This window comes from Equus quagga, chromosome 2 (assembly GCF_021613505.1).
Source record: "Equus quagga isolate Etosha38 chromosome 2, UCLA_HA_Equagga_1.0, whole genome shotgun sequence".
NCBI classification, from domain to species: domain Eukaryota; kingdom Metazoa; phylum Chordata; class Mammalia; order Perissodactyla; family Equidae; genus Equus; species Equus quagga.
The window spans coordinates 53,502,067-53,529,851 of record NC_060268.1 but is presented as its reverse complement, the minus strand read 5'-3'; the positions used below and the strand labels follow the sequence as shown (position 1 = coordinate 53,529,851).

At 46.0% G+C, this 27,785-nt stretch overlaps 2 protein-coding genes across 3 annotated transcripts in view; one reads left to right on the top strand and one right to left on the bottom strand.

Annotated features, from left to right (window-relative positions):
* MYO1E (myosin IE) overlaps positions 1 to 17,713 on the top strand; it is a 191,979-nt gene extending 174,266 nt beyond the window's left edge. For both annotated transcript variants that reach the window (XM_046655362.1, XM_046655363.1), the window contains 2 exons: positions 11,595 to 11,764; positions 16,590 to 17,713. In XM_046655362.1, coding sequence (XP_046511318.1) covers positions 11,595 to 11,764; positions 16,590 to 16,666 — 247 coding nt within the window. In that variant the 3' untranslated portion in view covers positions 16,667 to 17,713. The remainder of the gene's footprint in view (positions 1 to 11,594; positions 11,765 to 16,589) is intronic.
* A 5,789-nt stretch (positions 17,714 to 23,502) lies between these two features.
* Positions 23,503 to 27,785, bottom strand: part of CCNB2 (cyclin B2) — a 17,545-nt gene continuing 13,262 nt past the window's right edge. The window contains exons 8-9 of the mRNA XM_046653915.1: positions 24,866 to 24,976; positions 23,503 to 23,744 (exon numbers count right to left, since the gene is read on the bottom strand). Of these exons, the coding sequence (XP_046509871.1) occupies positions 23,634 to 23,744; positions 24,866 to 24,976 (222 nt within the window). The 3' untranslated portion in view covers positions 23,503 to 23,633. The remainder of the gene's footprint in view (positions 23,745 to 24,865; positions 24,977 to 27,785) is intronic.

Sequence of the window (27,785 nt, the reverse complement as noted above, 5' to 3'; positions counted from 1 at the left end):
TTCCTGGAACTCTGTGTAGATATTCAAAGAGTTATCAGTGTCTTATGGGGGCTGACCGTGTCCTGTGGAGTCACAAGGCAGAGAGCTAGGGCCAACTTCAAGACAAGCAAGTGAGCTCTGCCAGGAGGTAGATTTTGGCACCAATAAAAGGAAGAGCACTCTAGTAGCCCCAAGACGAACTACCCTAGGATGTAAGGAGCACCTTGTTGCTGGAAGTATTCAGGGATAGAGTAGATGGAAATCCCCAGGCAGGAAGTTGTAATCTTGTCAAATATCAGATAAGGATGAGAATCCTGTTTCAGCCTCTATTACCTATTTAATATTGGACCTGCTACTTACCCTCTCTGAGCTTCATTTTCCTCATCCATACACCGATGTAATACCACCAAGCTTGCAGGGTTTTTGGGAGGACAAGAAATAATATACATAAAATACCTAGCACAGTACTGGGTGTGTAGGAGGCGGCTCAGTCAACTGGAGCTTGATGATGATGATGGTGGTGGCGGTTATGGTGACGGTGATGATGATACAACCATTATCTCATGGCAGTTGAACTAATGACTTCAAGGAATCTTCCAATTCTGTGTGATTCTCAGCGGTGGAGTAGTTCTGCCTGCTGAACCTGATAACGGACTTGCTCCAGCCCACTCTTCCCCTTCCTCATGCCCACCTCTGTTTTCCATTCTCTCCATGTCTCCAGAATGATAAAGAACTTTCCAGTGTGGATCAGGAGACTTGTGCACAAGATAGAGCAGTGCTGGGAGAGAAACAACAGCTCCTTCCCCTGGGTGGGGAGCCACTCATTCCCCTCCAGGCCCCATCATGAGATGTTTTCCCTGCATTGGCAGCTTCCTTCTAAAGACCACAAAGCTCTTAGGAACTTTACCATGTTCTCTGTTCCTTTTCCTCTGGCAAGTCTTAACCTCATTTGGGCTACAGATATGAAAGCACCTTAGTTTTATCCTGATGGCCGTCAGTAGAGTAGATACCACCCTTTATTAGATCTCTTCCTCCCCGCCTCCCCCCAGCTCTTGTGTAGTAGCTGTGTCCCGTCAGTCCTTCCCTGAGTGGCTCCATCTAAAGCAGTAGTTCTCCAACTTTAATGTGCACCAGAATCACCCAGAGAACCCGGGTGAGATCCAGTGAGTCCAGGATGGAGCCCAAGAATTTCCATCTCTACCAAGTTCTCAGATGATGCCAATGCTGCTGATCCAGGGCCCACATTTTGGAAACTACTGGTCTGACGGCACCTGTTGTCTGATTGATAAAGCTGGAGAAAGTTCCATGTAAAGGTGAATTAGAAGGGTGCTGTTGAGACTATGGGATTTTCACTCTGTAACCCAGACCTACACTGTTCAGATGGACGTACATCACTAAAATAAACAACCCTCCCTGGGCCAGTTTGATGTCCCAAAGTAGGCAGGGGATTAAAATTAGTCAACAAAATGCACCAAATCTCTTAGCTCTGGCTGCTAGCTTCCTACTTGCTTTGGTTTTGGCAAGCAAAACCACCTTTCCAGCCTGCTTTGCAAGTTACAGACTTGCACACCAGCCAGCTGGGAGCATCTGTCAGCCAAAAGCAGGCAATTTAGGAACACTGTGTCTTAACCGAGGCTGCTCCCTTCCAGCCCTCTGCTGCATGGTTCCCTATGTAAGCCTTAACAAACCCTTTGCCACCTTCAGGCCTAAAGATACGACATGATATCTTGGCGATGGCTATGAGGCCAGAAGGAGAAGGTACCTTCCACAACCATCTACCAGGCAGTTAGTTCTTCCTGACTGTCTATTGTGTGTAAAAATGTTGGGAGGAAGACTGAGTCCAGTAGCTACAAGAATCCCAGCCAGCCTCCTTTTTGTGTGCTTAAATCTGCTGTGGTACAAACATTCCTTAGGAAATCGTACTGTGGTCAAAGGGCTGAGCTTTTTCTTAGTATCTTTTCTTTTTCAAATACATTAAAGGTAAAAATTAAAATAATTTCTGATGTGGCCAGAGACCTTGGGCATGCATTTCAGGAGCCTTGTGGTGACCTACATTTAACAGCTCCTTTTTGCCAAGAAAACCTGAATTGCAATTATTCCACAGGAGGTTGTTGGAGCGAGTGGGGAGTTTGGGCATCCCGAGCTTGTACCTTTCCATAAACATGAACATTCTTGTAGACATTCCTGTATACGTCAAATGACCTACAAACACAAGATTACCACGGTCTTTCTCTCCTTGGGCTTTCACACCCTTGGGTGCGTCTTTCCTTTCCCTCTCCCACCCCCTCAATGCACTTTTCTTTATAGACGTATTTAGCATAAGCAATCATTTCTTTTGGATCCTGTAATGTAGATAAAGTCAAATGGTGTAATTAGCACTTCAGTTAATTCAGGAAAGTCTTTGTCAGTTTATTTTAGGTTCAGTCAGGGTGGTTTTTTTTTTGGTGAGAGCATGAAGCCTTCACTAAATTAATTACCATCCCAACTTGATCCTTCACCCTTGCCTTGCCACGTTTGTGACGTGGTGGCTATTCTTGTTGTCATTATTATCATTGTCCAAGAAAACTATGAGGGATGCAGAGGGAATCATTATCTTGCATACTTTTTGAAAAGTCTGATTCAGGTTAAAGAATTTTCCTGATCTTCAGGGAAAGAGAAGACATCAAGCAAGAATCGTATCCACAGGGCCAGCCAGGTGGTGCAGCAGTTAAGTTCACACGTTCCGCTGTGGCGGGCCAGGGTTTGCCAGTTCGAATCCCAGATGTGAACATGGCATTGCTTGGCACGCCATGCTGTGGTAGGCATCCCACATATAAAGTAGATGTTAGCTCAGGGCCAGTCTTCCTCAGCAAAAAGAGGAGGATTGGCAGCAGTTAGCTCAGGGCTAACCTTCCTCAAAAAAAAAAAAATATCCACAATTCATTCATCAGCCTTTGCTCTGACTTCAGAGGAACACTTGCTTTGCCAATCAAGGGTGCTTTATATATTCCCTCCTAAAACTGAGATGTACATAATCTACCTCCAGTTCGTTACTGGAAGGATTAAAACCCAGACTGGAAATGTCTTTTCCGTTGGCCTTTTTAATCCTGCAGTCCATTTCACGGGAGGACAACTTCAGGAAATTTCAAGATCCTCCAGAGATTAATCCAACTAGACGTTGGAGAAACAGAAAAATATTGAAAGTTCTCAGTGGTAGGGCTCCTGGCCATACCACAAAAGAGGGATCGATAGAAAAATTTAAATGCTGCCTGGATGTCTCTTGACAAGATTCTACTAATGGAGTCATATTTTCAAGGGGCTTAAAGTTTCCAACAAGTGTCCAAGGGCAATATTTCTCAACCCATAATCAACAGGAGCGGCAGCCGTATCCTGGCCCAGGCAGACATGAAGCTGAGGAATTCCTGGCATCCATTCCCACATTTCCAGTAATGTTTATAGATTCAACCTTTTGGAACAGAACATATTTTAAAGAGCCAATGAAATAAAATGCCATTATTTTCCTTCTTGGAATTTCAAGACATAAATTTCACATCTGCAGAACAAAGAAGTGATATTTAAAGCTGAATCCCAGCTCGCCTTCTCATAGACTAGGCACACCCGCTGCCCCGGGGGTGTGGGAGCTGCAGAGAAGTTCCCCAGAAGCGGCCTGTGGTGTGCAGAGAGCACGGGATTCACGCTTACACGGACTGGGTGTGAGTCCCAGTTCATTTGCTCGTTCCTTTGTTGATTCATTCATGGAATATTTACTGGGCCACGTGCCTTCTGTGTGGCATGTGCTGGGCACGTGGATCATTTGGTGAATTACCAGCTGTGCTGCCTCACGTTTGTCACTTAATTTTTCCACGCTTTGGTGTCCTCACTTGTATAATAGGGGTAGTAATATAATTTTAAAGCCCACCCCTCAGGCTTTCTTGAAGATTAACTAAGAGCTTTATAAACTATAAAGCACTATGCAACTTGAAAGTTTATTTTTTTACTTTTTTATTTTTTTGAGGAAGATTAGCCCTGAACTAACATCTGCCGCCAATCCTCCTCTCTTTGCTGAGGAAGACTAGCCCTGAGCTAACATGCATGCCCATCTTCCTCTACTTTATATGTGGGATGCCTGCCACAGCATGGCTTGACAAGCGGTGCCGTGTCCTCACCCAGGATCTGAACCAGTGAACTCCGGGCTGCTGAAGCGGAACATGCACACTTAACCACAGCGCCACCGGCCCGGTCCCTGAAAGTTTGTTTATATTTGTTTTTTTACTGTTATTCATGTGCTTTGGCCTTGCAGGGAAATACTAATATTCTACCAGGATTGAAAAGTGGGTGTCCCCAGGCCCAGTGGCTTTGCTCTCAAGAGCTCAAATCTCGGGCCTGCTTAGAGCTCTGGACTCCGTGGGGCTCCAAGCTTCAGGCATTGCTGGCTCAACTGGGGAGAATGGGCAGCCTCGGGAAGCCGACACAAGGGGCCCCGTCAGGGAGACACCTTCTCCCTCCCCCGCCACACACATACACACAGACACGCACGTAATAGCTGCACTGCTCAGTGTGGGCGCAGAGCAACGCAGAACAGAGAGCCATGAGATCGTATTGCAGCAGACACTAGCTGCATTGGGACAATGTAAACGAAGTCCCAAACTCCTCCCGCTGTACTATTCCACGGTCTTTTTCTAGTTAAACATGCTTTGCACCAATCACCATCACAACGCACATCCCGTGGAAGGCGATGGGCATCACCGGGAGAGAGCGGATGAACAAACCCTCACTTTCGAGAGCTGTGGTGTCATTGATGTCATTTGGGGTTTTGTTTTCTTGTGGGCTTTTGGCATCTTGTGAGCTTGGGCAGCTGTCCACAAGGGTTCAAATGTCAGTAGGCATCCTGATGTCTCAGGGCAAAGGCTCCACTCGGTCTTCCCCAGTCACTGAAGCAGGACTTCTCCGGCAGTGCAAGTTTTCACGAAGCAAACTGGAGGTGACGTGCTTGGTCCCTCGGGGAACTTGGTGGTGAGGGTCGTGCTGTGACTGCATTAGAGGTCTGGTGCCCTACTCAGAAAAAAGAGCCGCCGTCAAAGCAAGTTGCTGTAGCTCACCTTTGCATGTTTGTTTTCTTAATGGGGAATAGACTCAAGAAAGTGCTAAGTGGGTACAAATTACCCTGAAATGATGGGTCAAGTCTTGATAGGAAAACTAAATTACATTGTCCCAAAGTTACAAATCATGAAATTTTGGACTCGCTGAGTGATGCGGAGTTTTATAACTATATACTCATATAGACAGAGTGAATCTTTGTTGTTCAAATGGCAACAGGACAAATAACTTTGTTATTGTGAGTCTGAAATTCTTACTTCAACCCCCATTATCCTGATGGAATACTTGTTTTTATAACACAATTTTCAATCATGTAAGGTTTATTAGGAATACAAATATCATAAAATACCAGAGACACCAAAATTCTCGAAGTCCTGCATATCCATTACAAAACACTTCTGGGCAAAGCACTTTCAGATGAGTGCATGCAAGTGATCCCGGGAACAGTGGGGTCCTGGAGAACGACCAGCTCTCTGGGGATAGAAAGGCCTGAGCTGTAACATTTGTGAGTTTCTACCCTCACCAGGGCCAGTTTCAAGCTGCCAGCGTGACTACCGCTGGTCTCGGAGTTGGGAAGAGATGCGCCGTCACACACCATTATGTAGTATTCCCACCATACACAAGCAACAGATTAATAACTTCAAGAGCACTGATAGAAGTAAAATGTAGTAAAATAATTAGGAAGGGTTGAGTTGTGTTAATTGTCTTTGCGTTCAATATAGTTTAATCAATCCCAAGTGTATTCGATTTCAGCTTTAATAATAGCTGTGTTTGACAACTGACCCATGAAATCCCTGAAAGTGTGAGTCATCTCTCACGGGCTGGATTGAGCCAGCTCCAGCTGCCTGGGCACGAGGCTGTTGTCCATTGTGTCAGAAAGTCTGAGTCCTTTCTTCACGGCATTGACCAGTCACCCTTGTGGCTGCGAGTGGAGGGCTCCAGGCACCTGAAAGACCTCATTAACCAGTTTCTGGCAGCTCACAGAAAGTTCGTCTCTCTCCTCATTATTGATTACGCAGGATCGCCACCTAGTGATGCAAAGGAGATTGTCTGGGTTTGAGGCTGAGCCTGCCTGAAATAGAGCCGGGAAGATGGCTGTTCTCCCCGACTGTTTTCTGTGCTGGTTTCCAGGTCCACAATGTGGAGAATTGTAGAGACAGTGATGGCTGCGTGGGCACAGACTTCCTGTGTTCCGTGGTACATCTGAGATCTTGTTGAGGGCACTCTCTAAAGCTTTCTTAGAATTGGAGAAAGGACCTGGGCCATTACTGACTCCCGTTCTCACAGATGAAGACATTGATCCCTGAAGAGGTGAAGTGACATACTCAAGTCACATGCCAGCTGGCAGGAGAGCTGGGCCTCAAACCCAGTATGCAGACTCTTAAGCCAGCGCCCGTTTTCCTGCTGCACAGTGTCACTCCATCAGAACCTGCGGATTGAGGCCACACAGTGTTCCTGGGCCTGGTGCCAGGTCTGGGGGTCACAGTGGTGAGCCCAAACAGGCCGTGGAACCTACTGTCCTCATAGGGAGTCAGCTAAATAGTGACACAAGTGCCTTTACCCTGATCCCCTGCCCTGAGCAGGCATAGGCTACCAGAGGATGTGGCGGGGGACTGAAACCAGATCCAAAGGTGAGCAGGAATTAGCAATGCTGGTTGGGGGTTGGGACAGGCCAGGGGAGCATGGCCAGACCAAGGGACCAGAAAGGTCAGTGTGGCTACATCTGGGAGCCGTATGCATACGCCACGGTGCCATCCAATGATGAAACCAGCAGGAATTCCAGGAACCTGGATCAGTCGTTTCGTGGGAGTGTTGTCAGGTTAGATGATGCGATGTCTGTGAAAATGCCCAGCACAGTGCCTTGCCCAGAGCAGGCATAGCCAGGGCGAGTTTATCTGTATTTTTTTTTTTTTTTTTTTTTTTAAGATTTTATTTTTTCCTTTTTCTCCCCAAAGCCCCCCCAGTACATAGTTGTGTATTCTTCGTTGTGGGTTCTTCTAGTTGTGGCATGTGGGACGCTGCCTCAGCGTGGTCTGATGAGCAGTGCCATGTCCGCGCCCAGGATTCGAACTAAGGAAACACTGGGCCACCTGCAGCGGAGCGCGCGAACTTAACCACTCGGCCACGGGGCCAGCCCCGAGTTTATCTGTATTTTGTAAGGCTACAGGCAGGGGTTCCAGACGACATGCCATCTGTTAATCTAGGAAGAGTGAAGACATGCCCAGATGTGAGAAAGAGGCGGCCGTGGCTGGCAAGAAGGAGCCCTTTGCTGGAACGGGCTCACTTTGGGACACGCTGCCCTACTGGAACGGTTGTACCCCTTCCTGTCACAGAGGACATTTAAACAGGAAAGAGCCAGACAATGGTGACCTCAGGGTTGCCTAAACAGACCCTTCCCTGATGCCAAGGGCAGAACTGTTCCCCGCCCCCCGCCCCCCCCCCCCCCCCCAGTCCCCATCAAACACAGTCCACACTCTGCTCCCCAGCAAACTATGTCACATCTCAAAACTGCCTGGACGTGCCCCCGCCCCGGAGTGTGGAGTGCAATGCACCCCATTCAGCCAAGTGATAAAGTGTGGTAGCGGTTGTACAGGGCCTGGGAGAATCAAGCTAACTGTTGCCAAGGGCCTACACGGGAACCCAAATTCCCCAGTAATCCCTGAGGTTTTCCTTTGGTTGGTTTTCCTTTGACTTATCCTGAGGAAGTACCCTCTGATGCCTTGGGACAAAAGACCATGTGATGGCTGTGCTCACACAGGTGTTGAAACATCCTCCTCCCTCCACCCGCTCCTCCCCTCTGCCCGGTTCTGCTCGCACACAGGCTGGCCCAGGTCACTCCGGGTATCAGCAGCGCACTGCAGAGCCCAGAGGGGCCTGGGCAGCCTACTTGTTTTTTTCAAAAGCAGCTTTTTTGAGATATAATTTACATAACATAAAATTAACCCATTTAAAGTACAATTCAGTACTTTGCAGTATAGTCATGAAGTTGTGCAATCATCATCATAATCTAATTTTTTTTTAATATTTTTTTTTTCCTTTTTCTCCCCAAAGCCCCCTGGTACATAGCCGTGTCTTAGTTGTGGGTCCTTCTAGTTGTGGCATGTGGGATGACACCTCAGCATGGCTTGACGAACGGTGCCATGTCCGCGCCCGGGATCCGAACCGGCGAAACCCTGGGCCACTGAAGCAGAGCATGCAAACTTAACGATTCGGCCACAGGGCCCGCCCCCACCATCATAATCTAATTTTAGAACATTTTTGTCATCCCAGAAAGAAACCAATCATTCTCCCAGCCCCCAGCCCCAGCCCTAGGCAACCGCTAATCTACTTTCCATGGATATGGATCACCCTTTCCTGCTAACATTTCGAGTTAAATGGAATCATCTTTCTTTTAAATTTACTCCTAAGTATTATATTCTTTTTTGTGTATTGTAAATGGAATTCTTTTCTCAATTTCATTTTTGGATTGTTCGTTGCTAGTGCGTAAAACTATAGCCGATTTTTATATATTGATCTTGTATTCTATTATCTTGCTGAACTTGTTTTGGTAGTTTTTTATTGTATTCCTGAGGATTTTCTGTGTGTGAGACAGTCTCATCTGCAAATAGTAGTATTTTCACTTCTTTTCCAGTCTGTATGCCTTTTTTTCCTTGACTAATTGCTCTGGTTAGAGCTTCCAGTGTGGTATTGAACAAAAGTGGAGAGAGTTGCCATCCCTCTTTTCACCTTAGGGGGAAAGCATTGTCTTTCACCAGCAAATATGATGTAAGCTAGGAGTACGTGCATAGGGGGTCCTAACCCCAACCAGGGCTCAGGGGCTTCCGTGAAGAAAGGTAGGAAGGGGCCAGTGTGGCCCGTGGCAAGACGTGAGGCTGAGCACCAGCAGGGGCCACACCTGGCAGGGACTTTGCAGGCCCCAGGAAGGGTTTTGGTCCATTTCCCAAGAGCAGAGAGAGGCTGTTAGAAGGATTTTCAGTGGAAGGTGAGGTAAACTAATAAACCCCGAGCTGCGGTAATGTTCGGGGAGCCGAGACAGGAAGCAGCTGGCAAGAAAGACATGATGGAAGAACTGGGAGGGCTCAGTCAAAGCTGGAGGCGGATGGGCAGAGGAGCCGGGGAGGCGACTCCCGGGATGGCTGCAGGGAGGATAGTCCCACCTTTCATGGGGTCACCTGTCTTTGCCTCCCCACTAAGAGGCCCCCTGCTTGGGGACTGTACCTAAGTCCCAAGACTCCGCCCTCAGATGCCTCATCAATCTGGACTAATGGTAGGTTTTTCCCCTGGACATAGAGAGGCCAACTCTCCATCTGCGAGTATTTGGGGAGTGTGTGTGTGGGGGGTGGAGGGGCACATGTGCGCATATATGCACGTGCCCTCCCAGCCCTGCTCCCTGGGGCTGCCAGGCGGGAGGCTTTCCTCCCTCCCGCGGTGCTGTAATGTGCCCCCGCCCCGTTCCGTGTTGCTGGGAAATCAGATGACTTCTAGTATCAGGCTAATGGCTCTTACTAACCAAATGCTGACACATCCCTAATATATAGGTTGCTTAATTAAAAGCCTGCTCGCCTGGCCAGCTTTCAGAGAAGCAAGCACTTCTCAAGCAGGGAATGGGAATTTCCAATAGACTCGGGAGGAAATGAAGTCACGCTAACCATCTAAGAGATGCTTTTCCTCTACAATAAAAGAAAAGGGCTTGCTGGGGGTGGGAAGGTGGGCTCCATTCTGAGAAGAATGGAGCCTTGGGGTTTGTTCCTTCCCACACTGGGAGCCCCAGGCAGCACCCAAGGAACCCTGTTCCTGCCAGGGATAGTCCTACCACCCAGCTGGCAGCCAGGACCCCTCCCCCATAGCCTTCCTCTCATAATCTGACTTGCTCATCAGCACCCAGTTAGCATCTGTTATCACAGCACCTCAGCAAGGACAGAGGGCTCTGGCCTCTTGAGAGCACAGCTCAAAACTGGGTGTGCTTTTTCCTTCCAGAACGCAGACCCTCCCCCATCCCACAGGTGTTAACAGACCCCACCAGACCTAACAGCCAGCCCCACCATGTTGAGTTCAGCCCAACCCCTCTTAGAGGAAATCTTAAGTTTCTTTTATAAGCAAATGAATGTAGGCTTTACTTTAATTTGTCCTTATGCAAAGTGGAGAAAAAATGTTTTCTATATCTCTATTTCCTTTTTTTTCTAAATGTTTTTTATGAGCATATTTAATAAATAGCTGTTTCCGATAGAAGTTTAAAGATCTCACTAAATAGGAACAAGCTATAGTTATGTGCCTTTGAGACAACATGAATGGTGAGTGGAGACAGTACAGTATGTAGGAAGAATACATTCAAACCTAGAAGCCCTGGTTTAGGGTTCTGGTGCTGGAGAGATTTTCGACGATCACGACCAGGGGGAGGAAGGGATACCGGCATCCAGTGGGTAGAGACCAGGGTTGTTGCTAAACACCCTACAGTGCACAGGACAGCCCCCCAACACAGAATTATCTGCCCAACGTGTCAATAGCGCCAATGTAGAGAAACTGCTCTGAATAAACTCTTTCACAAGAACATTCACAGGGGACCAGCCTGGTGGCACAGCGGTTAAGTTTGCACACTCTACTTTGGTGGCCTGGGGTTCGCCGGTTCAGATCCCAGGCATGGACCCACACACTGCTTATTGGGCCATGCTGCGGTAGGCGTCCCACATATAAAGTCGAGGAAGACGGGCAAAAATGTTAGTTCAGGGCCAATCTTCCTCAGCAAAAAAAGAGGAGGATTGGCGGTGGATGTTACTCAAGGCTAATCTTCCTCAAAAAAAAAAAAAAATTTCACAGGAGCATTTTTGTGTAAGAAAACTGCAGTTATCCTGAATGACCATCAACAGTGGACTAGAGGAGTAAATTGTGACATATTCATGCAATGGAACAGTATAAAGCAACAAGAATGAAGGAGCTACAATGACGTGTGTCAACAGGGTACCTCTCAAAAATGGACTGAGCCATAGTAGGATGTGATTCCTTTTATACAGTAAAAAAAAGAGGAGAAGTACATGTGCTGTTTAGGGATACTTCTGTGTGTGGTAAAACTGCAAAGAAAAGCAGAATTATTGATAGGAAACGCAGAGTAGTTGTTAACTCTGGGAGGGGTTGCCGTTGAAGAGAGGCTCCCGCAGGCTTCCAGGGCACTGGCCAAAATTCTGTTCTAAAGTTGGGGGAGGGTGATAGAGTCGTGACTATTTGTCTTATTGTCCTTTAGATGTATAAATATGCTTTATAAACTTTTGTATGAATATGTGTCTTTCCCACATTTCCTTCCGTGCTAGGGACGGAGTAACAGCAGCTAATGTTTATGAAGACCTAACGATGTGCTTTTGCAACAACCTTGTCAGCGAGGGCGTTTTATTCTCAGAGAAGGTTTAGGGAGTGACACAGCCTTCTAAGGGTAGAGCTGGGGTTGGACTCAAGCAGGCCAGTGCCGGCCCCATGCTCCAGGCCACCACACAGTGCTGCTGTGTCTCCTCTTGGGTCCCATCTCTCACCTGCCTCCGCTCTCTCCACAGGGTCCGGAGACAAACGACCAGTCGGCCTCCCCCAGCAGGGGGCAGACCCAAACCCCAGCCCAAGCCTAAGCCTCAGGTGCCACAGTGCAAGGCTCTGTATGCCTATGATGCTCAGGACACAGACGAACTCAGCTTCAATGCCAATGACATTATCGATATTATCAAAGAAGGTAAGTGCGTGAGTGGCTGGCTGGGCAGGATTGCCTCCCAAAGAGCATGTAGTCACATTGCTATAAAAACTAGTTTAAATATGAAGGGAATTTATGGGCTCTTCTAACTGAAACTTGCAGAGGTAGGTCAAGCTTTAGGCTCAGTTTGATCAAGACTCCAGCTTCATTTTTTTTTTTTTTAAAGATTTTATTTTTTTTCCTTTTTCTCCCCAAAGCCCCCCAGTACACAGTTGTATATTCTTCGTTGTGGGTCCTTCTAGTTGTGGCATGTGGAACGCTGCCTCAGCATGGTTTGATGAGCAGTGCCATGTCCGCGCCCAGGATTCGAACCAATGAAACACTGGGCAGCCTGCAGCAGAGCTCGCGAACTTAACCACTCAGCCACGGGGCCAGCCCCCTCCAGCTTCATTTTTTTAATGCTTCTTTCAGCTCTGCCCTTTTCTTTGTATTTGCTCCCTTCTCAGGCTATTTTCCTCATGGTAGCAAAATGGCTGCATCAGCCAATAGATCAAACCATGTTGGAAATCTGCTTTATCTCTGACACTTCTCTCAGCCATTGGACAAAAGTCCTAGGTTTCACTCTGATTGAACCAAATTGGTCATGTGCCCATCCCTGAACCAATCTCTGTGGCAAGACAAAGGCTGTACCCTGTGTCGGGTAGGCCTGATGGGGTCTGCCCTAGGAAACGGGTCTATCCCACCCAAACCTCATGTCCACCTCATAATTAAGGTAGGTGGAATGCAAGCCAGGGAGGCAACCCAAAGCATCCATTCTAAAAGTGGCCTGTGGGCTTGGCGTAATGCTTTACTAATTGGGTAGAGAAGATAAGTTAGAATATCATATACCTGTAGTCAAACATTAGTGTTTATGGAAGCATAAAAAACAAAGGTAACTCCTGACTTAGGATGCTAGAAAAAGCACCATGAAGGAAATGACATTTGTGCTGAGGGATGGGGAGAGAGACGGAGAGAGAAGCCATGGAGGCTAGAAAGAGCAGGTCGTTTTAGGAAGATGAGCTGATGCTTGACCACGGTGCAGCAGCCCCAGGGAGATGTCCTGGGAGATGAGATAAGCTAGGAGCGGCCTGAATGTCAGGCTCAAGAGAACTTGTGAAGACAGTATGGAGCCCTCCGAGGTTTGTGAGCAGAGCAAGGCCAACCTGAGTGGGCAGTGCTCCTTGGCGAGTTGAGCTTTCAGGAAGAGGTGGCCAAGGACAGCTCAGGAACCATGCTTTAAGAAGTTCCTTCATCACATGAGCTCACTCTAGGTCCCTGGACCAACTCCCTTCTAAACGGTCTCTGGGCGTTATTTTTATCTCTTTTAACCATCTAGTTTTCTACAGGTTTTAATATTTTAAGCCATTTAGTATCCTTCTTTAGAAGTGTCAGAATGAAAATAAGCATTGAAATAAACTCTTAGTAAACACAAACAGGATTTTTCTCACCAGCTTTGTTCAGCAAAAATTTTGGAAATGACGTAATATCCCGTAACAGGGATTGGTTAAATAAGCTTTGCTGTATCCATTCAGTGAACTTGGATGCAAAAAATTGTTTTATTAAAGATAATGATGTAAAAGTACAGTATATTTATTGAAATGGAAAAATGTTCGTGGAAAAAGTTTATAGACTGGACTATAGCCTCATTTTTGTAAAGATATATAAAACGCATATGGCTATTTGTGTGTATGCCTATATTTTCATGTATATGTTAGAAAATGTTAAAGTGGTCTCCTTAAGTGTTGAATTTTAAGTGAGTATTATTTTCTTTTCATTTCTCAGTATTTTCAAATTTTTTTAGAAATAATGTGTATTGAGTATAACTAAAACAATTAGAAGTTATCAAAACGTGATAAGTTATCACTGTAATTTACACAGTGTGGTGTGAGCGCAGGAATAGATATCCATTTGTGTAAATGGGATAGAATAGAATCCAGAAACAGTCACGTGTCTATAGGTATATAATATATGATAAATGTGGCATCTGACATCAGGGGAAAGCATAGACAATTACTTTCCATTTTGGAAATAAAGTTAGATCTCCACCTCATACACAAAATAAATATCAGATGAATTAGAGATCTAAAAATCTATCACTATATTATAAAAGTCTTACAAGGAACCTTAGAATATTATATTAATCTTTGAGTGGCAAAAGTGTCTCTAGGAGACATAAACGATACAGGATTTAACCTCATAAAAAGGCTGAATTAAAACCGTCTGTATGGTAAACAGCACCAGAAGCAAAGTTAAATTATAGAAAACAGACTAGGAAAAAACATTCTATGCCTCCTAATAGCTCCTCCACCTGAATAATGAGACAAACGGTCCCGTCCAGAAGTGGATGAGGGCTCTTGAGGCAACGCACACCAGAGCCTCTCGAATCGTCGGTGGAATCAGAGCAGAACATCTCGCCTCTGGTTAAAGTATGTACAGTCCACATCCCCTTGTCCACATCCTTAGAGCTAACTAAGTGCCAGATATCAGAGATGGGAGGCTTTAGAAAGCTAATAAAGGTGTGTGTGTGTATATATTGTATCGTATCATATATATTATATCGTTGTGTTATCTTATATTATAATTATATTATATACCCCCCTTGTGGGCCCCAGGGCAACACCTAGATCAGACTCAGTTTTTCTGCCGTGAGACATGAGCATTCATACTCCAGGAAGAGGTGTCACGAACAAATTCACGTCAGTTCAGGCCAAATTTTGCCATCAAATGAGTTACAGAAAACTTTTAATTTTCAGAACTTTCTGGATTTTTTCATCACAAATGAAGTGTGGCCTGTAATATCTGTCATCAGTCAGAGAAATAGGTTCCTTCTTTCACTGTTTACTCCTAGGATAGACTTTTGGGGAGGAAATTTAACAGTATTTATCAAAATTTTAAAATCCCCCTGTCAAAATGATTGCTTCGAATTTATATTTAACCCCTTCCACCAAGATAAATTCCAAATAAATGAATACTTAAGTGTATAAAATAGACGTCAAAGCCCTAGACGTAATTATGGGAGTGTTTTCTTTTTTTACAACATCATTGTGGGAAAGGATTTCTAAAAATGGGAAAAAACCAAGAAGCTGTAAAATAAGAGATCATTTGATTCAAATACTTAAATTTTAAAATATAAAAAATTAATAAAAATGGGAGGAGGGATATTTGCAACTCACAAGACAAATTCACTAAGATATATGAACAACTTGTAATCAACAAGATAAAGACCAACATCCGATAGAAAAATAGGCAAATGCTGTGAACAGGAATACATGGAGCTGTCGAAGAGAATATGGAAGCTCTTTATACACTGATATGAGAGGACCTATAGCGTATATTATTAGGGTTAAGAAGTGCAGAACATGTAATATACATAGTATGCTATTTGTGTACAAAAGGGGGTAATTTTTTTAACTTTCTGTTGAGATTATGATAGTTTACAACCCTCTGAAATTTCAGTTGTACATTATTGTCTGTCCGTCGTGTTGTAGGTGCGCCCCTTCACCCTTTGCGCCCACCCCCAACTTCCCCTTCCCCCTGGTAACCACTAATCAGTTCTTTTTGTCTACATGTTTAACTTCCACCTATGAGTGGAGTCATACAGAGATTGTCTTTCTCTGTCTGGCTTATTTCACTAACATAATACCCTCAAGGTCCATCCATGTTGTTGTGAATGGGACGATTTTATCCCAAAAGGGGGTAATTTTTATAAATACTTTTATATCTGTGAACTACCTCTGCAAGAAAGTACAAGAAGTCGGTGATGTTGCTCACCCTCAGAGAAGGGGTTGGGTGGCTGTGCTCCCTGATCATCATTTTGTACTTTGGGCAGTACTGCACATATGAAAGTATTACCTATTACAAAAGATAAATTATATTTTCTTACAAAGGATAATAGAAGGTCCATATTCTTTGACCGAGAAACCCATCCCAGAGAACTACATGCACATGAGCATGAAGATATGTGTATGAACGTTTATTGCATTAATAGTGACAAATCGGGAACAAATGTCCATCAGTAAGGGAATGGTTATGTAAATTTTGGTATACAGTGCAGCTGTTTAAAAAATGGGATACAGACATGGAAAGAGTATATCCATTAATACTGAAAAGCAAGATGCAGAATAGTAAGATATAGGATGGCCTGTTTCTGTTTAAAATGAATACACGTGTGTATGTTAATAATCACTGGAAAAGATCTGGAAGAATCTATACCAAATTCTTATTGCCGGTGAAGGGTCTGGGATTAAGATGGGAAGGAAGGATTATGAAGTGGTGCAGACAGGTTCTCCCAGAAGCAGGGGCTGAGGTGGCGTGGGGAATGTGGGGGGTGCGGGGGGTGGGGGGTGGGTAGCACCTGTGAAGGGAAAGGGGAGGAAGCCGGATTGGGTGCCATCAGACCACAGCGCCAGCCCACAGGCTGCCAGCCCAGCCGGGGCTCCAGAGCAAGGCCTGCTTGTTGGGGAGGCTGAAACGCCCATGCCTGGCTCAGGCAGTGGCCCGAGGCTGCCCCAGAGGATCAGTGGCCTCATCTCAGAGGCTGGGCTGCCCTAAAGGGTGGCCAGCTGAGGACTGTCAGCAAAACCCCTCTGGTGGCAGGTTCTTCCTTGATGGGGGCCCTGAGTGGCACATCTCTGTGTCTGCCGTGGGGGAGGGGTTACTTTTTACAAGATACTTTTTCATTGAAAACAAAAGAAAATAAAGAAGGAAAAAAAGAACGTGGATGGAGCCAAGTCAGCACTGCCCGTTTGAGGCACCCGTGTTGGGTGTGAGTGGCCCGGGCAGAACGGCCTTGCTCGGCTTCACGCTCACCATCTCTGTCTCCCCGCAGATCCTTCTGGCTGGTGGACGGGTCGACTACGAGGCAAGCAGGGCCTGTTCCCCAACAACTACGTGACCAAGATCTGAGGCGCACAGAGACTCTGACGCACGGGGCGAAGGAGCTCCAGGCACAGACAGGGGAGGGGACATTTGGGGCTCTCCTTCTGATCCATAGTGAGCAATTGCTTCTGCAAGACCTGGAGTTATTCTGGCGCCTTCCCCATGGAGGACATCAGAAAGCTGCGTTGGGGACAAGGGAGTGTCGCTCCATAAATTATCCTAAAAGGTAGCCTATTCATAGGAACCCAGGAGGACAAAACAACCACCCCCTAAGATTTATTTATTGTATTTAACCCTGGCGAGAGGACAGGCAAGGTCTCCTCAGACCTCGTTGGCTCTGTCAAAACAAGTAACCTGCTCGCTCACCAGGTCCAAGGAATGGCTGTAGGTGGCCGCTGACAAGTGCCTTGAGTTGAAGAGCACATCTCTTGCATCCCTCTTTTCTTTACCTGACACACACATTCCTCTCTGCCACCTTCCCTCGGGGTGGACCTGCTCTCTGCAGGCTGGGCTTGGCATGAGGGGGCACTTCCAGCGCAGACGCCCAGGGTGGGCGTGGCCTGCAGAGCCCACAGGTGCAGAGGGCCCTGGTTGACACTTTGCCGGGACCATCAGGGCTACCGGGCTGGGTGGGGGCGGGGGCTGGGGCTGGGCTGTCAGCCTTGCTTTCTCTGGGTCTTCAGTTGGAATGTGGCTGGCCCATGTTGGTTTTGTGTTTAATGCTGTACCTACTACAAGAAGGATCTCTTTTTTCCAAGCTGTACATTTATAAAAACAGATCATATACTGTATATATAAAAATCTTGAGATGGTAGAAACATGTATGAATGTACTAAGTAGTAGTCCACTGTACTTATTCATAAGGTAGGTTTTATTACAGAACTCGCACCAGGTACTTACAAACGTGCACTTCTCCTTTTCAGCTCTAGAATCAGTGTTCCTGCTTTCTAGCTCGGTCCCTGCCAACCCTTCCTAACCCTCCTTCCCGCTAGGTAATTTTCCTCTGCCCGCCCCCCAACCCCACCCCGTGTCCCTCCCCCAACCTCCTAAATAAATAAAGGAACCAGTGAACCACCTTGTTCTTTTGTGACATTTGTTATGGGTTGAATTGTGTCCCCCGCCAAAAGATGTGTTGCAGTCGTAACCCCCAGTGCTTCAGAATGTGACCTTATTTAGAAATAGGGTCATTGCAGAGGTAATCAAATTAAAACGAAATCATTAGGATGGGCCCTCAGCTAATATAACTGGTGTCCTGACAAAAAGGGGACATTTGGATACAGATCGACATGCAGAGAGGGAAGATGACATGAAGAGTCAGCCATCTTCACGCCAAGGAGAGGGGCCTGGAACAGATCCTCCGTCACAGCCCTCAGGAGGAACCAAGACGCCTGGCACCTGCATCTCGGACTTCCAGCCTCCACAATTGTAGGAATAAATTTCTGTTGTTAAGCCATCCAGTTTGTGATACTTTGTTAAGACAGACCTAGCAAACCAACGCAATGTTTAGCACAGTAATCGTGACAAGTTGGAAACAATGTAATGTCCATCAGTAAGGGGATGGTCATGGGGAGACTGTCACTTCTCTACCTCTCCTTCTCCCAGTTGCCACAGCCATTCTTAAGCTATCGGGAAAGTAGGGTCTGACTGGCACACACCTTCTTGTCATTTCAGGATCCCCAGGTCCATGGGAAAAAATGATCAGGGGTTATGTATAAGTGAAAGAATGTATGTGAATTTGGAACAAAGTAAGCCATTTAATTCTGTTTTACTTCAAGAATACAGAGCAAACTTCATTCAGCAACAATAACAAATGATGTTTAAAGTATATTTTAGCTCATTTTGTGACCAAATAAGAGAGTGAGGAAAATAAAGCCATAATGTGATGACACAAGGAAAGGCAATCTTGTTGACACATAGTCTATATTTTACAAAAGACTTTCATATTTCTGGACTCACGGAAAGTGGGAGGAAGGAGAGAACTGGATTTCAAACCGAGGGGCATCATGGGCTCCCCCACAGCCTCAATGCACAGGCTGCTCTCATGGGCAGCAACACCAAGATTACCTTCCAGTGGTACCGTACACCCCTGGCTGGCTGGGACAAGCTTTTGTTTTTCCTCTGAAAAATCAGTCCTGGGATAAAAGAAACATGACTTTAAAAGAATTTGTGCCTGACAGGACAATCAGGAATAAGCACAGGTTCTTTTGAAAAGGGCTATCTCAGGGCCAGCCCGGTGGCACAGCAGTTAAGTGTGCATGTTCTGCTTCAGCGGCCTGGGGTTTGCTGGTTCAAATCCCGGGTGTGGACGTGGCACCGCTTGGCAAGCCATGCTGTGGTAGGCATCCCACATATAAAGCAGAGGAAGATGGGCATGGATGTTAGCTCAGGGCCAGTCTTCCTCAGTAAAAAGAGGAGGACTGGCAGATGTTAGCTCAGGGCTAATCTTCCTCAAAAACAAACAAATAAATAAATAATTTTCCCTAATGTTATATATCAAAACAAAACAAAACAAACACTCACGGGGCAGTGGGTGGAATCAGTCCTGGCTGCTGTTAATTTAATGATTGGCATTGTAAACTTGTGTGTAACTGGGCCCCATCAGGCTCTGGGTGACAAAGCAGGAAGTGAGTTCAACATCCCCACAAGCAGCGGGAAGACCCCTCCGTGGGGATCACAGAGCAAGCGCCCATCCCTGTACCCACGTGCCTCATCCGGTGCCAGGCTCAGCATGGGTGCCTCGACCGATGTGGCGAGAATAGGTGAATGAATCCATGTTTATAGGTGAGGAAGACTAAAGTCCTTTAACCTAGGCTTCCTCTAGTCTGGAGCTGGTCAGGCCTGCCGTTTGGTTCACTGTTGAGTTGAACAAAAGTGCAGTTCAAGAGTCACTTAACCTGGGAGAACATAAAGAGGATCAAGGGGCCATCCCTGCCTTCTAGAGCGTGACACCACATGTGTGTTGTAGCAGTGGAATGTGCAGTGTGACGATGTGACAGATCCTTCAACCGAAGTTTGAACGTAACTGTGAACCAAGCGAGCGGGTTTGAACGTGGACCCTGGGGCTGAGGTGGTCAAACCAGTGGGAAACTGGCAGTCTGGCCTCAGAATCCCTTTAGCCTCTTCAGTATTATTGAGGACCCTGAAGAGTTCTGCTTTTGTTGGTTGTAGCTATCAGCATTGACCGTATTGGAAAATCAAACTGAGAAAAATTTAAAACATCAACATACACATTCCTCAACCACCAAAGTGAGGATGTGTCATGGAACCTCTAAAAGATTCACCTTAGACCACTGACAGTGTGAAAAAAAGCAAATAACATCCTGGCATTATCATGAAAATAGTTTTGACCTCATGGACTTCTTGAAAGGGTCTCAGGGCCCCCGGGGGTGCCCGGGCCACATTTTGAGGACCACCAGAGGGTAAGTGCTAATAAGTACGGGGCGCAGCAGGGAGAGCAACTGGCTTTCTGAAAACATTCGGAAAGGCCGGCTCTTCCACAGCGCTTAGGGAAGAGGACTGATGCCCATGGAGAGGGCAAACGGGGAGGCCTTGTCTACGAGCTTGCTGCCCCACCAGCAGGAGCGCACACCACCCACAGCCCAACGTGTTGTCCCAGCCCATCTGGTCAGACGGGACCCGGCACCGTCACCAAGTCCAGCCCCAAGAAGGTGGAAAAGGGGTGAGGAGCACAGCTCCCTTTTAAAACTTTCTTTGCAAAGTGCACACACCACGTCCACTCATATTCTATTGGCCGGGATTTAGTGACGTGACCTCAACCGCAAGGGTGGCTGGGAGTCTCTGCCCAGAGAGCAGCTTGCCCAGGGTGTCAGGGAGAGCGTCCTCCTTCAGCCATGGCTTCTTCCAGGCCCAGTCGCTCACAAGAACAAGTGAGAGACAACACGACTGTACGTCCATGCAACTACCATCTCCCCTGGTTTGCCACAGAGCGGGGCTTACATCATCCAAATCCTTTCCCCTCCTGCCTCCCTCGAAGTCCTCCCCGGACCTCCCCTGAGTGGAGCTGGCCTTGCCTCTGGTTGCTACTTCTTTTCCAGGTGGTTCTCTGGGTGGGTTCACTGGCAGGTGGGGGTAGAGTCCAGTTTCAGGAGTGGAGTGTGCACGGCGCATCTGCTGGAGTGCCCAACCATGTTCCTGGCACCCCTCACTTTTGTGGTCAAAAAAGTAGGAGCCATTCCACAGTGTTGTCCCTTTCGCTCCTTGCTTTGTGTTCCCCCAAGGCCTGGCTAATCTTCACAGGTCTTTCTGAATTTGGGAACTCACTTTCACTCCTACCAGCTAATCTTGATGTCTTTCCCTCCTACTGTACTGTTCCTGCCCCCTCGAACCAATATGACCTCATCTAAAATCTCCACTTTGCAAATGAGAAGGCTCTGTCGGTTCACCCCCCTGCCCAAGGTCACACAGCTCTTAAGTAGAGGAGCCATTATTTGGACCCTGATGACCCATGACCCACACTTTTAATCTTTCTCTTCTATTCAACAAATATTAAGGAGTTTGATAGTCTGATTGTCAACCTTTAAACTTCCAATGTCTTTCTCTCAAAAATCAAAAACCTAAAAAAAGAAAAGAAAAACTCACCAATAGGACTCAACAGCTGTAAATTTGTAAACTGCGTTGATGGGCAAGAGATGCAGCTAACATATCTTGGAACGCTGAGTTGTCTCTTTCCAAGACCACCAACCTCCCAAAAATTACAGCCACTAACGTTCGAGCACCTCCAGAAACCGTGTGAAAGGCTCGGCATACTTTCTGTAGCACAGCAGCACTGTGAGGTGGACACTCTTATCCCCGTCTTACAGACACACAGACACAGGTCACACAGCTGCCAAGCAGACTCAGACCCGTGCAACCCAGCTTCAGGGTCTGCGCTCTTCAAATACCGTGGTTACATCATCTCATTTCCTAATTTCAGTGTTTTTACAACATTATCCTTTCTGCTTTTACAGCTTATTTCACATTTATTATATCACTTTATTCTGGGTGCCTTCTGTGGCACATAAGGAAGTTCTTAAAGATCTTTTATTTATGACATCCTGGAAGTAAGAATTCCCTGAGTCAGGGTATTTAATATTTAACTAAGCAAAATACATAATAAGGAAGCTATAAAATGTCTTTGGAAGATGCCTACAAACCATCCTTTCTTGCTGGAGCTCCAGCATCCCTGGGAAGTAGCCTTGCTTTTCAGAGCCAGGACAGCTAGCTCCCTGTCATGGTCTCGCTGCGTTCCCAAGTGACCTAAGGCAGTCTAAGCTGCCGTAAGAACACCTTCGCCAACTCGACAAGGGAGCTGTACCACTTTATACTAGGATGCCAACATCTACTCGGGTCCTCCAGATGCTCAAAACTTACAGACTCCCTCCTCAGGCAGCCCTGGCCGGCCCAGGCAAGGGGGCAAGGAGCAAGCCCCAGCGGAGCCAGGCGCTCCTCCGCGGCAGCCACAAGGCCCGGCTGAGTCACAGGCCCCTGAGACCTTCGCTGTCGGCTGGCAGGCAGCTTTTACGGCACTCTAGGTTGGGGACATGCTGACTTAAATGAGTTCACTTCAAAGCTCCTCAGAACCTTTATGAATCTTACATGAGTTTTGTGATGTTTCCCAAATGTGTTTGACTAACTCCTCTCTCTCAAAAAACCAATTAAGATCTTGTTGAACTAATAGTTTGGGAAGTCATTGCTATAAGAGGCTCATTTACTTTATGAGGTTTGTTTTTAAGATAGTGATCGGAGACAGAGAATGCATTCCACCTTAGAAAACCATGTTAAATGTGATCAAATGCCCACCACCACAAAAGAAAAAAAGGTAACCCGTAATGCAGTTGAAACAGCACAACAGGAAAACACACTCCAAGTTTCAACTTCAACAGGATGTCACAGGCCCGTTTCCTTTTCCAGCCGTGGCCCCTTAGGACTGCTCTTCCAGCTCCCAACCGTGCCTTTGAGAGAGACACGTTAGGAGGGTTACTTCCGGTGGCTATCGCCCTAGTGGTCAGGTGTTCCTGTATAGGAACTAAAGAATAGTTGGGGGGCCGGCCTGGTGGTGCAGGGGTTAAGTGCACACATTCTGCTTCGGCGGCCCGGGGTTCAGATCCCAGGTGTGGACATGGCACTGCTTGGCAAGCCATGCTGTGGTAGGCATCCCACATATAAAGTAGAGGAAGATGGGCACAGATGTTAGCTCAGGGCCAGTCTTCCTCAGCAAAAAGAGGAGGACTGGCTGCAGATGTTAGCTCAGGGCTAATCTTCCTCAACAAAAAAATTTTTTTTTTTTTAAATAGTTGGATAGGTTCTAGAAAGGGAATTGTCATGGCTATCCTCCCATTTTTTAAAATTTTTTTAAATTTTGGCACCTGAGCTGACATCTGCTGCCAATCTCCTTTTTCCCTTCTTCTCCCCAAAGCCCCCCAATGCATAGTTGTATATTCCAGCTGTATGTCCTTCTAGTTGTGGCATGTGGGACACCACCTCAGCGTGGCCTGATGAGTGGTACTGCGTCTGTGCCCAGGATCCAAACCAACGAAACCCTGGGCCGCTGAAGTGGAGCGTGCCAACTTGACCACTCGGCCATGGGGCTGGCCCCATCCTCCTATTTTAAATTTTCATCATCAATCAATCTTTTTATATTCAAGAAGTTTAGGAATGGGTTAGCATTCACTGAAGCCAAGTTCTAGTTTTTTCCATTTGACAAAATAGCAGGGAGGGCTTTCCCAGAGCCATAACGGCAATGATTTATGTGCTATTCGTAAAAGCTCAAAAAGAAATTAGTCAAAGCAAGCTTCTCCTGACGTCTTCAGTGTAGACCACACAAATAAATACACACAGGATACCTTAAGAAAAATCAAGAGCTTTATTTTTCCTATCTATTTAGAAAAGAGATTGGAGAAAAGGTTCCACGGAATAGAGCAGAGGGCTATCTACAAAGTCAAGTGTTCCAGATCCGCACAGACGGAGGAAGCTGTCCCGCAGAGGCCATGGCAGCCTAGGACCGGCCCAGCAGAGGTGAGGCCAGCTCCTGGACGGCTTTTGAGTTGAGCTGAGGAATGGTGCTGATCTTCAGGAGTTTGCTGCTTGCATACTTGCTCTTGACGGCCTGCAGAAGTCATCTCAGATTAAGCACACATCAGCCACCCCCCACCCACGCCTTGTTCCTGGGCTCACTGACAAGTATGAAAGGGCCAGACCCACAATCTCCAGACGGTAGGATGCTGCTGGATCACTGAAGCCAGCCAGCGCTCTGAGGTCATGTGTTGTGCATGGCGATTTCCTTCCACGCCTAGTAATGGACAGAGCCCAGCTGGTAGCATAGGTGAGGAGGGAACAAATTATTTCAAGGTCCAAGGAGCAGGCTTTCTCTCATCAGGCACCAGAGGGGAGGGAGATGGGAGCTGCTTATTATATGTAAGTGCCATCAGGACATGACAGCTTCGCCAGGAACGGCAGCAATACTGGCAATAAAAGTGCGTGGCAACCAGTGCTTGGCAGATCCCAGATGATACCCTCAGGACTGGAAACCCATTATGCTTCCACAGTGTGCTAAATCACGCTGAAACCCTACGGAAGGAGGCAGAGCAGGGTGCAAGGGTACTTGGTACAGACACCTTGCCCTTTGTCCCAGACCCCTGGTCAGCTCTGATATTTGGCATCACCCAAGCGCAGGACAGCACCCGATCTCCTCTGGCTCCTCCTCACAGAGCCAGACATCAGGCCCCCAGGACACTTCCCGATTGGGCTGCTTGCCCCTCCTTCTCCACCATGCTTGCTATTCAGGTGCCTTCCAGTCAGTGTCCCTAAAGATTCTGGACAAAGACCCTGAGAAATATCACCAGAATACCCAAGGCTTCCACAGGGCCATGGGAGGTGGGCCCTTGCTGTCCCAGACCTCATGTTGACCAGACCTTCCTGCTTGCCGAGTGCCCTACTGAGGATGCTGGGACACAAGTGGATAAAGACGGTGCGCAGCTGCCTGGCTGCTACCCAGGGCCTGGACATAGCCTATCTACCTTGTTTTAAAGAAAGTCTGCTCTCAGGGTGTATCAGTATGCTCCATCCCCTGCTGCACTAGAAAAATAGAAAGAGTCTGTGCTAAGACAGACTCTCACATATACCAAAAATCTATTCACGTGAAAACAAACACGCATACATACGTGCACATACTCTCATACACAAAACTTGTCATCCAATGCCTTCCACAGCTTAGGAATGAGTACTCACGATGAATTTCGTTAAGTTTCCATTTACTTTCACTACATTTTTGGCCATGTGCTGCATGACTTCCAACACTTCATTTTCTGTGTATCCAGTGTAATACTGCTGCTTTAAGTTCTGGAACAAATACAAAGGAAAGGGGCAAGATGAACCTCCACTTCTCTGGAAGAGCACATCTTATACATGCTGGCACTACTTAAGGAAAAGCTACAGGAGAACATTCAGTCACAGCCCTAACCACCGCCATGTACAGCAAAGCAGCCAGTAAAAGCAGGACGATGTGGCTCTGAGCAGGACTTCAGCTCCCAGCTAAAGCAAGTGTCAAAGGTCCCATGTGATTATTTTTTAAAGACAGTTGTGCAGGGAAGTGGGGTTCCACAATTAATAAAGCTCCCACGCGTACCTCTATCGCTACACTGAAAGGGGATGGAAGGAGGACAGAGTGAAAACAAAACCCAACAAAAGAATGCTCCCTCTACGGTAAGAGCAGAGACCTGGCCCAGCACCTGTCACATGTCCCCCCATCAAAGCCCTGCCAGTCAGTGGCTGGGGGAGAGCTCGAGAACCCCGGTATCCGTATCGTCAGCCAGGGAAAGAGGTTCAGAATTAAGAAAGAAACTGGGCCATAGGCAGCTATCTCATCTACCAGTCCAGAAGCACTAAGACCACCCCAGACTCCCTCGTTGGGCCCTACACAGCTAAGCCCTGAAGAAGAGAGCACGCGGCGCAGCCGCCACGCCAGCCTCGTGACCCAGCCGCCCGGAGACCAAAGTCAAGCAAAAGGACAGTTGCTGACTGATAATAAGACTTATTGCGCATGAAGACACATACCCTGACTTTATTTCAGTTCTGTGATAACATTCTAAAAGCAAAGATACATCTCTTTCACATGCACAATATGATGGGAAAACAAACCACAATTTAATCTTAATCCTAAAATCGTTCAAAGAAAGAAAGAACTAAGCAGGAGTGAATCCTGAAATAACACACAACTACTGGTAACTTGAAATCAGTTCCCAGAAAACAGGGAGACCTATAGTTAATTGCTTTAGAGCCCAAGGAAGCGTGTCTAAGAGTGAAGTAATTTGGCTAAAATGAGCATTGGTACCAGGACCATGTACCATTCACGTACCAGTGGCTTTTTGGCCTCAAGCTATTTATTTAAAAAATTTCAAATCTACAGAAAAATTCAAAGAATAATATAATGAACATCTGGATATCCTTTGTGTAGATTCATCAATTATTAACATTTTGCCACTTTCTCTCTCTCATGGTGTCTGCAACACACTTGCAAATGGTTCAGGAAAAATTGTGTGTGAATATATATATCTTCATGACACATTGACACATCACTTCTAAATGCTTCAGAAGCGTTTAGATACCTAAACACCTAAAAAGTATTTTCCTACATAGCCACAAAATACCATTATCACATAAGAAACATTATCAACAATTCCATAATATCACCTAATATATAGTCAATACTCAAATTTCTCCAATTGTTCCAAAAATATCTTATAGATTTTTCTTTAGGTCCAGGGTCCAATCAAGGTACATGCAGTACATTTGGTTGTTGTGTCTTTAGTCTTTTTTAATTTAAAACAACTCCCATTTTCTTAGCTTTAAATGACAGTGACTTTTTTGAAGGATTCACGCCAGTCACTTTTGGAATGCCCCATACTGTGGATTTGTCTGAGTGTCTCCTGATGATTGGATTTGTGTTAAATGTCTTGGCCACGAATCCTGTGCAGGTGATACTGTATTCTTCCTCCTGCACCAGGAGGCAGGTCAAATCAGGGGGTCCCACCACTGGTGACGTCGAGCTTGATCACCGGGTCAAGGTGCTAAGGGCCAGATGTCTCCACAAAAGCACAGTTTTTCTTCAGAATTACTGTTTGTGTGTGCGGATATTTTGAGACATGGGAATCTTGTTCCCCAAAATTATGTCACCTAATGATATAAACATCAATTGATGATCCTCGCTTGAATCAATTATTACATTGGGGATTAAAAATTGGTGGATTTCTAACTCTACAATTTTTTCTACTTCAATTAGCTAGCATTCTAACTGATTAAAAAAAGGGAAAAAAAGTCTTTCATTCCTTTCTTTTCTTTTCCCTTTCTTTCTCTCTTTTGTATCATTAAGGACTCATGGATGTTTTTTAATGTGTTATAATCTATTACTGCCACTATTCTTCGTAATGCTCAAATTTAGTCAGTAAGAGCTCTCAAGTCAGTTCCTATGTCCTTTTGATGTGACCCACTGATCTTTGAGAATTTGCTTGTTATCTGCTACAAACTGATCCAGGCTCACCTTATAGTGCCCATGCCACGGCCCTGAAATCAGCTATTTCTCAAAAGAGAACTAGTTCCTAGTGGGTAATGGTATTCAGTATCCAAGACGTGGGCCCTAGGTATATCCATTGCTACCGGGTTATCATTGTTTCTGGGCCCTTTTATTATGAATTTACTAATGTTTTCAAAACAGATTTAATACTACTGGATTTTCCCTTTTCAATTGTTAACAATATTTTATCTTTCTTCTTACGGTGAAAATTTTAATCCTTAGTAACATGAATGTTTATTTGCTTTATCCTACAGTATACATGAGTAGTTTCAGAATTACAATAACAGATTACTATTAACAATCAACCTCCTAAGTAAACTTTAAGTGTGTTTCCTTTGTCGGTCCTTTGTTTTGTCTAACTTCACACCCCACTAAAGATGCACAGTCAGAATGCTGTGTTCAAAAGTTATTTCAATTAATTCTTCCATCTGTGGTCTTTACCAATTTGATATACAGTGACATTGTTTGTTTAATTCCACTTTAGGATGTGCATAAAATACTCATATTGTTCAAAAGTCCCTTATATTGTATACAGGTTAATAAAAAGTCCCTTATATTGTATACAGGTTAATAAAAAGT